The sequence below is a fragment of the Taeniopygia guttata genome, chromosome 3 (genome assembly GCF_048771995.1).
Source record: "Taeniopygia guttata chromosome 3, bTaeGut7.mat, whole genome shotgun sequence".
Classification (NCBI taxonomy): domain Eukaryota; kingdom Metazoa; phylum Chordata; class Aves; order Passeriformes; family Estrildidae; genus Taeniopygia; species Taeniopygia guttata.
In genome coordinates, this window is record NC_133027.1 from 26150170 (window position 1) to 26168238 (window position 18069).

Here is an 18069-nt window from a genome sequence, read left to right on the forward strand (position 1 = left end):
AAGGCTGTGGCACTTAATGTCTTCTTTGTCTCGCCCTTTAATAGAGCTGGGCCATTTGTTCTCTGGGTGCCAGTTCCCTGAGGTTAAAGACAGCTACAGGGAGCAGAATGAAGCTCTCAAAGTGGTGGACTTGTCTGTGAATGTTTAATTCTTGGAGTCAATGTTCATAAAGGCCTCTCTCAATATAAATTATTCTATATAAAAAATGTAGGCAGAGGTTGAAAATAGGAGTCCCCAAAATTACATTCCATACATACCCTATCTTAGAGATGAAAGTCATTGTCAGAAACTTAATCTACATTCAGATCCCCTTCCAACTGGGGCAAAGCTCTTTCCTTTATCAGTGGGGATTTTGCTTAATTAGAAAGGGCAAGTCTGGAGAATTTTTTTTCATTGCAAAAGTTCTGTTTCTTAAAAACTGATTTATTGCAGTACTTTTTATTTGAGTTTCTCTGCACTTATTATTATGCATTTATAGTAATTATATATTTACAGATGTGGTTTTGAAATAATAATGTAAATTACTTTCACATGAAACTTTCTTTTCAAAACACAAAGAATAAAGTTTGATCAGTCATGTGCAGAAGCTAGATACACTTCTAAATTTGGAGTTATTTCACTAAATCCTTTATTTTCAGGTCAGCTACTGACATCAATGAGCAACATTTTCCTATTTTGTTTACCAAAATTAGAGGCAGTTTGAAATTTGTTTGATGAAATACTGTGCAGTTAGTAACAGTTTTAATAAATGAAATACTTATTGAATCCAAATTTTTAGTAGTTAAACATCCCTTCTATAATTGAACAGACTTACTGAACTCTATAAATTGCATAGTAATTCAAATCAAAATAAAGTCAATGAAAAAACCTTCAACAATGGCAATATAAAGCAAGAAGGAAAAGAAAAAGCATAATAAAAAAATCAAACCTACAAAAACTGATTGCCTGTCTTTTTTCAAAGCAAATATTTCACTTACTGGTTTTCTTTCTTTAACCCTCAAAGAAATGCATTTCAATATCCCATACTTTATAAAAAAAATATGTTTTTAGAATGTATTAGTGTATTTCAGTCAAGCACTTATTGTTACATCTTTTGAGAGTGCTGTTCTATTATTAAAATATTCATTTCTTCATTTTGTTATTGTAGTCAATAAGATCTCATATATCCTTGCCAATTAACAAAACACACATTTCAGAAACTACAAATAGTGTAAAGACTAAAATATTATCAAGGTGGACTTTCAAATTATGTGATTTCTAATTTCTAATCCCCTCAAAATGTGCATGCAATATTAGCACTTTAGTGCTAATAGATAGACAGTACCCAGGTAAACAATGAAAGTTATATACCTATGCTAGAATATAAGTGAATATGTAAAAGGATAAGTTTTTTTTTTTCATTAATTATTTTAAGAATCAGAACTCAGTTAATAGTTAAAAGCTTCCAGCATTCACCATGAGAAGGAAAGAGTTCCCAGAAACCATGTAACAGTGCCTGCCAGCAACTTTTATAAGCAGAGAGCTAAAGAAATGCCTCAATCAAAGAGGCATAACTGGGCTTGGCTTTCTCACACACAATCTCCCAGGTGATCTGGACACTGTAAGATTACCCATTATATCTTCTTGTTACTTTACATTAAAATATGGAGTGAAGCAGAAGTTTTAATGAAATTGCTGGTCTTCATTCAATAGCCAATGTTTGTTAAATATTTCATTGCTAAACATGTGTTATTCATTCAATTTACTCTTCTTCCAAGTCAAATGCACTTGCTCAACAAGTCAAAACAAGTGCTGCACTGCAGCTGGTCCAATGATAATTAAATGCTGGAAGGCTTTCAGTTGTTGATACAAAATAAGTGGGAAAGCAACACCCTGCTTTTCTTGTGCTGCCTTGAACCCCGCCAAAACAAGAGGAGAAGCAACCAGACGACGAGATTGAGTTTTAGAAGTGAACAGAACTTTGAGAGTCCAAGTTTGGGTATTCTCACAGTCCTATCATAACAGATAGTTGGCAACATGATTCCTCGAAGTCGCCTTTTTCTGATGGTTTTGACAATATAGTGCCCTGTATCTTTCAACCTGACAAATGTAAATCTTTTGCTCCAGTTGCTCAGCTGTAGCACAAAGCACAACAAGATACAACTCCACATATTTAATCTTTAATAAGTAAGGACCTTTGTTGTTTTAAGACATACTGTATTACAGAGGCACTCCAATCACAAACACATATGTTAATCTAAAGATTTCTGATTGCATTCAGTTTCATCAGTGATAAATAAATCTTTACTTAGAAAAAAAGAACTCATCAAAGATCCCTCTATTACGTAGTTCTGAGCTAATGCATAGATAAATTAGCTAATCCTTACACCACCAAGCCTCAGGTTGCTAATTTTGCCTGCTGTTTTCAGTGATGGCTATTTTGCCTCACCTTTGGCAAAGACAGTAAATTTCAATACTGTCTGTCAATAGACTTCCATTTTTTCTCACATTTAATTCTGTTTTTCTATAATCACAGATCATCACAAAGAAAACTAACAGTTATTGCCAGGTTTCTGACTGTGTGTGAAAGTCAGGATGTCAGATCAACACAACCTCAAGGTTAACAAATGACAGAAAAAAAGATCCCTCTTGGGTTCAGCTGCAACTGAATAGAAACAAAAGTTATACCTCTGGGATCCAATGGTCAGAAAATAGGTGTAAGTTATAACTGTTTTGACACTGTAAAAGTATACAGATGGAACATAACTTCTGAGGAGGGTGAAAGGGCATATATCATCATAGAGCAACTGGCAGGGGAGGAAAAGCTAAACATTAAAGTGCACTCTATCTTCTCACATCTCCTTAGTTTCTGCTCATGTTAACCCTCTGCTCACTTCCAGACAGAGGTGGCAAGTCATTCTACCATCTAGCATTCATGCACGTTGTCTGATAAATTCCATCTATTTTCTGCTGTAGAATTTGTTAGAAATGTTTCCATGGAAGATGTGTCTGAACTCTAAACTGGAAATGACTGGGTAGGCAATATTTTCTGCTTACTCTGTGCTAACATCTGAGTACTTTAATATTACCCATACTCGTTAACACTGACCAAACATTCCATAAAAACAGTCCAGCTTGTAACAAGGATAAGGAAGGAAGCTCTCAAGAACATCTGATTTAGAGAGTAAAAGGTTTCTTTACTATAAGAAATAAAAAAATTTTGCTAGACTATATTATAGACAGGCTATTAAATACAGTTGCAAAAAATAACTGCTCACAGGCCGTGCAGTTAGTTATTATGTCAGCTTGGCCCAAATAAAATCAGAAGTCCTCTGATTTATACTGCGGTTCACAAATGTATACTGGGCTAATCACTGTACTAAATCATCACCTTACAATTAAAAATGTAAGGAGACTAAGCTTCATCTTTTCTAATTTGTTTGCCCTTATTTTGCAGGTTTGTCCTGCACACTCTTGCTGTTTTCCAACACCAAGGACCCAGGTAGGAAAGCCTAAGCAGTGGTGCTGAGAAACAGAGCAACGGGGCCAGAAGCACAGCAGGAGCAGCCCCTCACAGACATTACACTGGAAGAAAACAGGAGGAAGATAAGGAGGAAGAGCAGACAGGAGGCTGGCCAGGGGTGGTGAGGAATGGCGCTTTCAGACAGCAAGTTTGAACAGTCAGTTTGGGATATGACTGTGGTTTTTAATATGGATACAAAATGTATCCTCTCCTCCGTAGCTCTGTCAGTCTAATCTGACCATGATTTATTCTCAGAGAGATCATTTCACCCCCATATGGAATAAGTCCCCTCAAAAAGAAGGAAAAAAAATGGATTTTATATTTCCCTGAAAGAAGTTTAAAACTTACCAAAGTTAATTATCATTTTGACCCCCATTCTGGGCAGAAACTCACTGATGGTTAGTGAATAAAACACCTCTAGGTTGGTCATCCAGCATTACACCTGCACTGCTAAAGGAAAGGAAAAATAATCTTCACAAACAATGTGAAGAGCTCAGATTAACTCCAGGTAACATGACAGTAGGCTGTGTTCCTTCATGGTAGGTTCTTTTGGACAGACTTGGGGACAGAGATACAGGAGGCTCAAAATGATATAACAAGCAAGAAACTAATTTCCAATGTAGAAAGTATGATATTTTGAGCACACAGTTGTCTGATGTAAGATCATGACCCCCCTCCAAAAAAGACCCAATGATTGATGTCAATGCATAAGACAAGAGTAAGGTCCCCTTTCTTTTTAGGTACTCTGTCAGAGTCACAGAGAGGCTGTGGTTGGAGGGCAGTTGAGGAGTTCATCTGCTCCTGGCTCAGGCACAGCCACCTAGAGCTGGTTGCCCAGGACTGTGGACATGCTTGTAATATTTCTGCATTTTCAGTGTTATTCCACCTGGGACTGCATTTTTCATATTCCTCACACAGTTACTTACAAACACAATAACTGAGCCGATAGTAGAGGTATCTACAATCATGCTATAGGTGTAACACTTCTCTGGAACAGCAAAGGTGGTCTCCTGGAGCTTGCACTCTGCTGAGCTGATGTGGCCCAGACCAAACTTGTGTGTCTTTCTGAACAGAAGGTAAGAATGAGCAGGTAGTGGGAACCCGACCTGCAATCTTTTTTGTTACAACACAACTAAGCATATTTCATATGCATATTGCAGGAGCTGATCAACCTTTGCCCAAGTTTGTGCTAAACCTGTGTTTCCACTAGGTTTAGAAGTGACAACTGCTCTAATCTTTGGGGATAGACTTAGTTTTTTTGTCAAGTAAAAAAACCCCATTTGTCAATCTGGAAGCATCACAGTCTCATCTTTTGGAGACATGCTTTCATTCCCATTGTGATGAAAACATGATCCCTACCTGCAGACAAGGAGAAGCAGCATGATTTAATAGAGGTTGTGGTAAATTTCACTGATATAATGATGCAATGCTAATGATATAGTGATATTTTAATAAAAGTAGTTTCATTACTGTACAGCAGCAGATGGTAATGTAAACACAGCATGAACGGGTCATAATTTGCTTGGCAGCTGTGCTCGTGGAACCAAGATTTCAGTTCATGAGTGTTCCTGGTTCCAGCTGAGCAATGAACATTTTTAGACAAGGTCTCTCATGCTAATAAGCACATCTTTTGTATTTTGCAGTTATAAGGAATACATACAAATTTGGAGAAAGCATAACACAATTGCTGGGCAATCAAAATAGTGGCAATATGCTGTTAATCTTAATGACATTAGTCTCTTCTGAGCCAATGAATTGCATTCTGAGCATGAACTTGAACTATCTCCCTTAAGATCAGCTTAGTTGGCCAGAGCATGGTGCTGATATGACCAAGGCAGGGGGTTCAATGCCCATATGGGCCATTCACTTAAGAGTTGCATTTGATTCTTCTGAGTCTCTTTCAACTTTGAATATTCTGTGATCTGTGTCTTAGAATTTACTCTACAGTATTTTGTATCTGTATGTTGCATTAACACGTATCTGTATTTCTATAGAAAAATATATGTGTACAGATATTTTATAAAATTATAAATATATTTAAGATATACTTACTTAAATTAAAAATTTGATATATTTAAAAATGTTTTCCTTGTAAATGTGATCTCATTAGTATATACAGTCTCATTAAACATGATTATTAATTCAATAGTTTAAGAAGTGATGAAAAAAATTACCTTTTGAAGAACCATAGTTGATAGCTATAGGATATAATATAGGAGATAATCAAAGAATTAAAGAAAAAACTTTATTCTGAAATAATATGTAATTTTAAATTACTGCGATATACAATACTGTATAGTGTCACATTATACTACCTCTCAAAATTCTGAAAAATAAATCAGCCCTTCCTGAATGTCATCATATTTAACTGTATGTTTTCAGGTATATTTTCTATTGCTTAACACCCAGGGGTATTTAAAAATTACGATCTTTTGAATACCTTACTATTGCATCCAGCAAATTCTGTGTTTTATTTTTAATCATATAAGCTTGTAATTTAAATCAATACACTAGAAACCATTTAACTATGCAAAAGCAATTGTGTATAGTTGAACTATAATTTTAAACTTTGCTACATGAAAGACAGTACAGAGTTTCAGCTTTCACAATAGTGTTCAGTCCACATTGACAACCATGGGCAGTACTGTATCAGCCAAAGAGCTCACAGCACAGCCCTAATAACTTACCTTTTTTATCTAGAATTTGACTCATGCTGGACCATAAACCATTGCAATAATGACATAATGATGTGCAATTAACCACTACAAACAATTAATTCTTTATAGCACTTCATTCTGCAAGAAGTCTATTGATCACTGTTAAAATAAAACAAAATTGAAGGTGTATTCTTTTGCCTCACCTTAAAATCTTAGGACTAGATTTTCACCTGGTAATGGCAATTTTATAGCTTCTATTCTCTTTTTCCTTAATGTATTTTAGGAAATCAAGTTTACTACAAATTTATGGAAAGTAAGCTATGGAAGAACAGCAGAAAAGGTTATATATATATCACCACTAGTGAGTAGAAAAGTGATATGATCATTGATTGCCATGTGTTTCAAAAGCTGTCAACTATATGATAGTCATTGTAAAATAAAAAGTGCTTGAAGTTTCTTTCTGAGACTTTAGAGTGACCATTTTCAAGAACTGCAGCTCTTTTTGTATGTTGATTTGTTTTCATTTTTGTTTTTCTGCAGCTGCAGGGGATACTTGCTGATCTTTAATGAAACCTTAGATGTGCTCATAAATCACAACGCACAAAAAAAATCTCATAGCAAATATTATGTAAGTCTCAAAAAACTCGTGGGAACTGTCAATTCTATGGAAGTAAGAAATTGTGAAGATATCATTTGTGGAACCAGAGGCTACTGTCTTTTATACCATCAGATGTGAACTTCAGTCCTTGCAGTACTGTTGATATCTCACTCCTTTCTTGATCTCTTCGGAGAAACATCCAAGCTGTTAGTCAGAGGGGAGAAGCCCTTCTCAGAACAAAAAAACCGTGTGATTTTATTCACAGAAGTACCAACGATCCTAAATGGAAAAGAACTGGTTTAAGGATCTAATTTTGCCATTGACTAGACAAGCCACAACTCTCATTAGCCTCACTACAAGATTACTCAGCCCCTCATACCACTGAATTCTGCTGCTGTTTTAGTCTTTAGTTCTTTGGAGCAGATCCATAAACTCACCTCCTTATTTCAAAATGTTACAACAGGATGTAATTAAGTACAATTAACAAGGAGGTCAAATGGTCATCTGATAAACACTGGTCCAAACAGGCAGCTTGAAAGGTCAGGGCTGTTAAAGCCACATAGTATTGATGGGAAAGAATATTATGATTTAAGGGGGAAAAAATTCCAGTGACTAAAACTGAAGAGATTTACATGCTTTTTATATTACATACACAAAGCCATGCACACAGACTGATATGCATGCACGCATGACTCAGAGACACACAAACCTATATTCTGAGAACAGGAGCTAAGCTAGCCACACTGCCTCTCTTCATTACACCAGAACACAAAACTCAGGTTTGGTGCCTCTTTTCCATTTTCATTATTTTGTAAACTGTGTTTTAAGAACAGCAAACTTGTAGTCCTTATAGAAGAGCCTTTTTCAGCTCTTTCTAAAATAAAATTTGAGATCACCATGATGAAATGCAAGGTGTTGTGAGGCTTTGAGAAGCAAAGAATTTTACAGAGTACTCAGCCAGAGTAAAACACAAGAAGAAAGCTGTAGCAGTCCTCTGAAACTTCAAAGAATGACAATGCACAGAAGAGAAAATGAACACAGGAGTGTGTGCCTATCCCCATTTTATGGACTGAAAAACAGAGGCACACTGTTTTCATTCTCTATCCGAGGCTCTTCAGGATTTTCCTATTAGGTTGCTTTGATATTTCACTCACTGACTCAGCTGGGAATGAGACTGACTCACTGCAAAATCTTTGCATACGTTTAATTTTCATGTATGAGGCAGCAAGGTAACCTGGTCAGGAGCAGCAGAGTAACCTTTAGGATCACTGGCAGGTTATGGCTTGTACTTTTTTGACAAATATTCCAGCTGAGCTAACCTTGGGAACAACCTTCCCAGAGCTATGTTCCTACTGGATCTCCACCATCATAAATCACCCCAAAGACTGCAGCTGTTATGGGATTGTACACTGGGCTTGGACTTGCTCCCACAGTGATCATCCACATTACTGTTCTCCCACTCTTTCAATTTCTCAGTTAGTGTTTTTGAAAACTGTGCCGCCAGAATCCCATGGCTCTAGGCACCAGATACTATCTGCCCACTGCTCCAGAATCAGATTCCCTGCTCATACAGTGTCTGCTCCTTCTTGTTCTAAGGCCTAGGACAAAACATATTTTATGTTTAATACATATTTATTTCCAGAATTTTCTTCTTTGTCAGCACAGAATTTAACACCTCTACAACCAAAAATTATGCCACTCACAATTGAAAAAGTCCAATAAAATGAATTTTTGAATTTATTTTTCAGAATGTTATAGCTGCATACCCCATGAGTATTTCCCCTCCATTTTTAAATACTAAATGTTTGAAATGGATATGCCTAGCCAAATTGCTCTTAATTTACAATAATTACTCTGGAGTAGGGGTACAGCTTTACCAGATCATATGAATTTTACTTCATTAATTTGACTACAGTTGAATACCTGGGATTAAAACAACAACAATTTCATTTAACTGACCCAGTCAACAAAGGGATATAATGACAGAATCATTAAAGTTGGAAAAGACCTTAAGGTTCTCATGGAATCTGAATAAGTAATATTGTTAAATCACATAAAGATAAACCTTACAGAAATTTCGGCTGTTCAAATTTCTTCCTGATCCTGATTCTCCTTGAAAAAGAGAATTATGTGGAATTTTGCTTCTGCAAAGTCACTGCTTATTAGCTACAGATATATATCATTAATCAGCACTAGCTGTCCTGGTTAGTTTTCTAGATTCCGATTCATTAATAATTTTTGCCTCAGTTTGTCTTGAATTACAGTGGAAAAAAAAGTAGAATCACATTTTGCTAAGGTACCACGTGTGCTACATGTGTATTAAGTGTTATGGTAGTGATTAATAAAGCCAGGTTCTTGATCTATTGCACCAGAATAATTGCTTGAAAAGAGCTGGGAAATAAACACCAAAATTCACCTCTTGGAGCACCTCTCAATAACTGGGAAATTTCTGAGTGGAAAGCTGAGCTACAAAAATCTTTCCTTTTCTACTTTTATTACAGTCATGTTTTGTATAGAAAAAAATTCATAATTCAGTACAAAACACAAACCAGCTCTTGCTTGGTGTACCCCACCCACAAACTTAAATAATGTAGTTTTCAGGGTTGACAAGTTCTGCCTGCTGTAGCATTTCTGTGTTTTATAGGAAATTTTAACCAGGGTGTTATTTTAAGAGATGAGCAAATGGGGAAACCCCATGGCCTAGCCAATAAATATGAACTTTAGGTGCAATGGAGCACTCATAAATATGACTCAGAACAAGGGGATTCATTGTTTCTCCTGACCCCTCTTAGCTGCTCCTCTGATCTCAACCTCTGTGTGCGTCATGGCAGCCCTCATCCTTTAACCTGCGGTTTTTAAAAGCAGCTTCTAAGTTATTTACGGCTGCAAACGTTAGTAGCCCGTCTGTGTACTCCCGGCACACGCATACCGAAGGGTGGGGGGAGCTGCATTTTGTTTTGCAAGGATGAAAAGGTTTGCCCGGGAAGCCAAGTGCCTGGGGAGTATGAGGTAGCTGCTCTACCACACGGGATTCAAAAGTGCTCCCTTTGCCTTCAAGGCTTACTCAGAGAAGAAACCCACACATGCGCTAATTTTGCTTCTCATTTGTACATTATCTCTCTTTATCATGCTCTTTGCTCTTTCTCCATCTGCATTCACCTTGTCCCAACCATGGTGAACTTCCACTTTTGTAATCCTACTAGCATGGGAAATTCTCTAGTGCTGCAACATCATGCCCCATGTGAGGCACAGAGGAGCAGGACTAAATCTTCCAGCAATTCCTGCAGATGCTGTTTCTCTCTTGCAAATTTTTTCCATGCCCAGCAGGTCTGTATCCAGCCCTGCACAATGACTGCTGCCTACTGAGAAGAGGGATGTCCTCCTTCTAAAGCCCAACCTGTGCCTTGCAGCTTTTCTGTCCTGCCTGCTCTCATTCCTTCCCTCTCCATCTCCCGTGCTGTTGCCTGGACTCACCACTTCTCAGCCTTTAATCCTTTCTACAGTCAAATGCCACTGACATAAAACTAAAGTTCAGTGACCCTGCCTAGGCAGCAGGGGTTAGAGACAAGGGAAAGGACAAGGAGGAGAGGATAGGGAAAAGTGTGGGAAATAATTATAAAGTCTGGTAGCAGCCAGAGCTCTCCTGAAGCCCTGGGGAGCCTTTCTTTAGCTGGAGGCTGCAATTGGCACTTCATAAACTGTTCATTCTCAGCTATGTGGAAACACCAGACGACACCTAGAATGATCAGACTGCAATCAATCATTTTTTTCCAAATTCTATTAGTTTGTGGGCCTATGAAAGCAAGCTGAAAGGAACTGCCATGGCTAAAAAGAAAAGAGAAAAGAGCTGCCCCTGTCATAATTACCTCCATAACTCAGGCAGTAAGTAGGCAGGTAGCCACAGTAAAATTCTTTGCATAATTTAACACTCAGAGAAAATAATAACAGGAGCAATAAATGTGGGAGATGACATAAATGCCAAAGTTGTCCAATTATCTTAGAAAACAACCCAGAGTTTAGGGAGAACCAAGGTGCTCTCCATCCAATCCATGGCAGGATTCCTCCCCTAGTACTCTCCACACAGAGATGTCTCTGCAAGCCTGCCTCTTTCTCTTTCATGGTTAGCCAGAGTCACTGCCAGATTGTGTTTTCCTGGGAAAATATGCACTGTACAATACATACAATCCCCAAAACCCCACCCAAAGTCTGTGTTTAGTCTGGAAAGGAACACTTTCTAAAGAAGAAGCGGAACTGGGTTAGCCGTTCTTCCCAATGGGAAAAATATTAATAATAATATATATTTTTATATATCCATACATATATATAGCTTTTCACCATGCACGTCTAACCATCTGCTAAATCAGTTTCTCTTCAGTTATCTGCAAATTCTTTCAAACCTGTCGGCAAGGAGAGTCAGACAGTTTTATACCCCAGTTAATGGAGAGCTTGACATTTTTTTGGCTGGGTAGATACAATAATTTACTTGGATTTAAAGTGTTAACTTTGGCAAAAAAATTAATTGACAGTTATAAAAACATTATTTTGTTAGATGATATTTATGGATCACACAAACCTATTTTGAGGTAGAGCTATATAGTTCTTAAGATTCATGTAACTTGAGAGATTTCAAAGGAAATATAAAGTATTTCAATATAAAACAACAAATGTAGTGTAATTCAGAAAAGGGATATGGAGAATACTTCTTTCTAAAAGTTAAAAGTAATCTCCAAAAACTTGCTCTGCCATTGCACAAAAATTGGTTAAAACTCTAATGAATTGTAAATATTGGATGAGGATTTTTAGCTCACGTCATCCTATGAGTAAAGTCCTTTCATTCTAGAAACAAACAAAAGTATTTTGCAAAGCATTGTCTTAATATTCAATTTGATAACAGAAAATTATTTCATAGTTATTTCTAATGCCTGACTGTACTAGGTCACACGAAATTCACTGCATTCACTCAGTGGGCGATAAAACTTTAATAAAGGGGGAAAAAAAGTCTTAGAATTTCAAGATGTCAAGTGATGTCTACTTTGGATGAAAATTAAGTGAGACCTCCTTGATCCAATTTGCTCTAAATGTTATGTAATAGAGTGAAAAACAACACCTTATTGACTTGGGGTTCCATTGAATAAAAGCTTCACAAGCATTTTCTCATTTTTTCTGTGTATTGATCCAATTCCACAATTAAAGACATGGGGTCCATTTGTAATTTAACAAGTTTTATCTCTGCAATAGCATCCCTCTATTCAAGGCAAGATAATAGAGCTCCTTCCATCACTTCAGCTAAGGCTGTGTCAATATTTTCATTAGAAGCCTGCGTTTATACACTAAAACTGTACCACAGCCAAAGAAATTAATGTACGGTTAAAATTAAGACAGCAACATCTGAAATCCTGTGGAAAAGAAAGAAAATGTGCTCGTTCCTGAGCTTTAGGAGAGAAGTTAATGATCCTGAGGCCTTTTTGCATGTATCCTTCAAACCCCTTCCTCAGCTCCTGGCATTTTATAGCTTAACACTCCATATTCCTTGCTGATGATATGTTAGCTGTGAGTAGAAGGTTGTAGAAACTGAATTAGTTCAATTTAAGAAACGAGCTACTAGGTATGCCCAAGGTCTAATTGCAGTAAGGAATCCTTTCTTTTTTGTGTGTAACAAAAATATATCTTTACAAGTATTTGGTGTGGATTGATGTACTATAAGTTACTCAAAGTAGCTGTTAAATTTGTTCTATACCATGTTAGCATTCTCCAATGAACACAATGGACTATAAATCTTTTGAATTTATGTATTTACTTAATGATTCAGATTTTAAAGAAGCATGTAATCTACAAAACAGTGTTCAAAGTTGGGATAGAGAAGCTGGAGAAATATGAACAGTCCTCTGTGCCTCAGACAAAATTTCCATTGATTTCAGTGTCTGGTTTAAGAACTGAACACAGCACGTGCGGTTTCAAAATTATTCTAAGATTGTGGAATCATTCACATTGTCTGTGAAGAAGACAATGGGTGCACTGGTTATTTAAAAAATCTCAGTAATTATTGTATCCTTCTTAGCACATGTACATCAGGGGTCACAAATTTTATTGTGATCTTCACATTCAAGTTTTTGAAATTAATTTTATATGCCAAAAAAGAAAACATAACAGAAAACTGCAACAGCAGATATATAGCTCCCATTTTATGGAAGCTTCATATCAATTAACAGGAAAATGTGAAGAAAGCAAACAGGCTTGCTTAGCAAATGAAAAATCTGTTAGGAGAAAAATTAATAGACATATTGTAAAAAAAAATGAAAACACAGAGCATTTGAATAGCATGAGAAGAAACAACTAAGTATAGTGGATTTAATGATCACTTTGATGATAATGGAAAAATCAGTATTTGAAATGTTTAAATGTAGTTTACAAAACGGCTGCTATTTTTCCAAACCTCATCCATGTACATCTCTTTTATTCAATCCCCCTCTTTTTGTAAAAGGTGAAGAGTGGGAACACTAACATTTATCTTAAAAAAGTCTTTCCCTAACTAATTTTTGAGTGAGCAAAAGGTGAGTTGGATTGCATAAGTATTTTTTGCCTGTTCTCTGTGGAACAGGGTATCCTATATATGTCATTTTGGGAGATCAGCCAAAAAAGAAGATGCCAGAACCCTAAAGAGTCGGGGTTTTGCAATAATACAATAAAATATTATAATAGGATAAAAAAACACCCAGTCAGGAAAACAAAGTTCTGAATTTGAAGGTGATATAATCAGATCTTTGAAAACCCCAGTGTGTTTAGTGGAGGATTTATTCTTTGACTGCTGGACCAAACCCAGTTAACTCCTCTGTTACACTCATCAATATTTATGGCGAGTTGCCAACAAGCACAGTCTTATACAAAACACAAGACAAGACAAAGTCTCTGTCTTGTTGTATCTTTCAAGAATGAAAGAGATGGAAATTCTGATATAAATTCCAGTAGAAAGAGTAGGTGTTTACAATTTTAACTTCAGGAGAAGTAAATACATTCTTATTTTTCTCCCCGGTTGCTTGACCGAATTATGATTGCAGTTCCCTTGATAGTTATTTTCTAAATTTGTTTTTGAAAGTGAGGTATTTGCAGCTCTGACAGGTTGGGGTTTTAATCAAAGTTAGAATATGTGTTTAAATTTTTATTCTTTAATATAAAAATATTTGCTTTTTTTCCATTTTTCCTTTATTTTTTAATCTTTTTCAGTCTTTTCAATTTTTATGCTTAATAATTTCTATCCAACATCTCAACTACACATCACATTTCTTGTTTCAATATATATGTCTTAAATTGTTATAACTGGTACAATTATATACAAAAGTTTCAATTTAAAATATCATGATGATTAATAGAGTTTTATAATTACACATTTTGTAATTAATGGTGTGCAGGTATGAACATGGTGAATACTATTTTTAGACCAGATTTCTTTGATGCAAGAATTCAAAATCCATTTGAGTTATTACTGTGCTGCATCAGCATTTATTGATTTTAAGCATTAGCATTCACTTATCGCTGCATATTTTTCCCCATTCTCCATTAAAAGAGCTTGCCCTCATCTGTCACAATCTCATACTGCATAAATCATATAAAATGGCTACTTGTTTCCATGATTTATTTCATTTTTATGTTAATTATACTGAAACATAGGATTTTTTAATAAAAATGTTGAAGCTAATCTATACTGGTCATCAATATTTTTTATGCATTTTACACTATGGAATGTGTGATATAACACAATATCCAACTTGTATGGAAGGGTATTTAAAGTGAATTAGGATTTAAACTAACTTAGAGCTGCAACATTTTACAGATTTCAAATCAAACCTGATATATATACAGTATTTTGTTATAAGTTAATGCCGTCTATTAATATTAATCACTAGAAAACTACAGCTTCTCGGCCCCAGTTTTCATAGTTTTGAAACATAAGATAAGCTTTAGTTTCTCAGAATTACTTTCTTAAGACAACAAAATAAGACAAATATTAGAAAATTCCTACCCAAGATAAGACACTCAATAGAAACTTGATTTCTTCCAAAGTGTTTGTCTGTGAAAGCAGAGTAGGATCAGCTTAGGACATATCTGACTCTGAAACTTCAAAGACTTCTACTCATTCATTGCAAGAAGTCCTATTGTAATCAAAGACATTTCTGAAATCAAAGGCTAGGTCCCATGTAAATAGTGCTCAGGGATGCTGGTGGAATGGTCCCTGATATATTTACAGAGGGTACTTCTCAGGACACACAAGGAAAATTTTTGCAGGATCAGTGCCTTGACTAATGCTAAGGATAAGAGCATTTCTGATTTTTCTGTATAACTTTGCTATTTTAAATTCAGCTGACTCCAGATGCTCTGGGTAAATCAAGGCACCAGTGTTACTTTAAAAGTAATAAATGAGCAGTATATAACTGTTTCTTAATGATAAGGAATGCACATTCAAAAAACAGATTCCATTTCTTTTCTAACCTGCTTTTTCCAGAGCAAAAACAAGAAGTAAATTTATTTAGAGGTGTGGGCATCTGTTACTCTTAAGGAAAAAGATCTCAGACTTGAACACCTCCTTGTCAGCCAAATAATTGGTGAAAAGTGATTTAATTATTATGGCAAATAAACTCTAGAGTGTTTCTTTCCTAGAATTTTAGTATATGGAGTATCAGTATTTACTAAAAACCTGGTAGACATAAAAAATACAGAATATGTGAGATAAAATTAAGGTATTTCAGAACATTTGATGCTGTTAAAAAGTTTCTACAAAAAGCATTACCCTGGAAAACAATAGTTCATCAGAATTTGTACCGGCTTTCTGTGAAACTTCAAGATTTCAATTAAATCTCTTGCAATTCTGGTCCAATGAGAAGTGTATTTTTACCCAAATTTATGAGTCCTGCAGCATTTCAAGTACTTATAAAAATACTAAATGGATTTGTTGAATTATTTGCAGCTTTCTAGATTACATTTAAGTTGCGCTTTAGTAAAGAAATCTGTCACTGTTTTTTTCTCCTACAAAGTAATTGGCAAGCATGTTTATTACACTCAGAAGCCAATATAATTTAGTTTTATCAGGTTTTGTATCTGAATTTATATAATTTTCAAAAGAATTCTTTGCTTGCATGTTTCTGGTGTTTAATACTCTACTTGTCATTTAATTTATTTATGACAGAGAAAATAAGAACCATTGTAGATTTTGAGCACCATAACAGTATAATAAAACACAGCCTGTTGTTATTAAATAGAAATAACAAAGGAACAGCAACAGATTATTTAAAATCCAGCCATTCAACTAAAAAGATAATAAAACTCTGGCTCTTAACAACAGAAAAAAACCCCACTAAATAACCTAAGATTTTTTTTTTAATGGTTTAACTTTTTCCTTTTCATACCTTTCTAGGCTTTAAAATATTAACAACTAATGTTTATTCATGTGTAAGCTTTAAGGAAAAACACTGAGGGAAATAACTGAGCAATAGGCATAAGTGTTTGATTTTTAGAGATTTAAAAAAAAAAAAGGAGTTAGTTGGCCTAAGGCTAGAATTTTCATTACATCAATGAAAGAAAGAAAACAGAAGCCAGCAGAGGGAAGTTATAGAAACTGACTTTATATAAACAGTGAGAAAAATCTTTTTCCATGGCCACCTACAATGTAGCTACTTTACCATCCGTATGATGTTTCTTTTACCAGTGGCACAGCAGCCCAGGCTCAATCCTGCTGTTTTAGAACAGGTTACAGTTCGGCCGAGAGGTTTGCCTTTCACAAGATCAGGCTAACAGTTTGTCAGAGAGAGCAAAAACAAAAATTATTTCCACATACCTAAATTGACAAAGCTCATGACCATGTCAGCATCATTCAGAAAGTTGGTGTCGTGCAGGCTGGCTAAGGGAGGATTCTGTGTGGTCAGGGGGGTCATGCGAGATGCTTGTATTCTCCGCGAATATCCATTTGGAGAGGCAGGGTATCCTTTCCGTATCCCTCTGCTCTCCCCTGCCATTGATCCCTTTAGTGAATACTCCAGCTCCTCAGAATCCTCTTCATTTGTCATGGCATTATACAGGTCCAGCATGAAGAGGGGCGCAGAAGAAGCCTGCTTTCCTGGTGAAAATGGTCTGGGTCTGTGAGGTAAACCCAGGATAGAGAGAATCTCTCTCTGAATCTCCCTTCTTTCATGGTTCCGCAGCCTCCTGTAAATAAAACTTGAATGGACATGATTGTCTCCTAAACCTCCCTGTGCGTGACCCACCAGAACCCAGCAATTCCAGAGCAAGCCCAGGAAAGCTTTGAGCGCAGTTAGGTTCATCTTTGAAAAGAAAAAGAACAAGGAAAAAAAAAAAAAAACAAACAACAACTTTTCTCCTACTTGTTCTGAGTTCCTATGAGGTCTGCTTTCCCAGTAGTTGAAAAACAAAATTTACCTATTCTTCATGTCAATGTCATCTCTAAACGTAACATCGTAACATCTTTGGTGATTCCTCTCCCCCCACCCTGTTTAAATATTATGGAGTGTCAGGTTGCAGTTATTTCTAAGAAAGCTGAAATTCAGACTTCCAATTTTCCACTGTTGTTATCGTTTTTTCTGCATTTATGGAGCAGAAGACCAGTATTTTGTCAGCTGACCTAGGCATTCCTATATAAACCTTAGATGACCAGGTCTTTGGTGGGGAGCTGTATTAGCAAGAGATGTTCTTCTGACACTTTGTAGTTCCCAGAGTAATCTTCCCTCGTTATTCTGAGTTCTTCGTACACCTTGCGCTCTTCCCAAGATAAAATCCTGAGTCACAGATTTGTCTTGATCTGTACCTTGGAGGTGTAACACATATTTGTCCAGCAGCCTGGAGATAACTTTAACATCTTTTGAATCTCTTGAGTGTAAAGTAATTCTAAAGCATGTACTAATCAAATTAATGTGTTGCCATTAATTTACTTGCAAAAAATAACCTTCTGTAAATCCATTCAACCCTTTTCAGCTTCTGAACTGTTATTCCCAACTGTAGCAGGCACAAATATAACAGCGCTCTTCAAGAGAGATCTAAAGACTAATGTAAGCACAACCCTGCTGGGAAAGAAGAGGCTTCTCATTGTAATTTGAAACGGGTATAGCAAAAAAGTCCTTAACCCTTCTCTTGCCAGATAGAGCTTTAAACCTCTCCCCGTCTCTCCAATTTACAGTAATATATATAATTTGGGCTAATGGCTGTTTTTTTGGTAATAGCTTGCACAATCAATTTTAACTGTAGCAATTTTGGATATATAGATGGCATAATATGGAAGCTCTTGTGAGTCTCCTTATGAGACTATGGTT

The 18069-nt window shown here is 36.0% G+C and overlaps 1 protein-coding gene across 2 annotated transcripts in view; it reads right to left on the reverse strand.

The window, feature by feature from the left end:
* BMP5 (bone morphogenetic protein 5) overlaps positions 1 to 17808 on the reverse strand; it is a 65741-nt gene extending 47933 nt beyond the window's left edge. Inside the window, exon 1 of one of the 2 annotated variants that reach the window (XM_002194989.7) lies at positions 16584 to 17808. In XM_002194989.7, coding sequence (XP_002195025.2) covers positions 16584 to 17067 — 484 coding nt within the window. In that variant the 5' untranslated portion in view covers positions 17068 to 17808. The remainder of the gene's footprint in view (positions 1 to 16583) is intronic. The other variant, XM_072926456.1, reaches the window with a different exon arrangement.
* Positions 17809 to 18069: the final 261 nt, after the last annotated feature.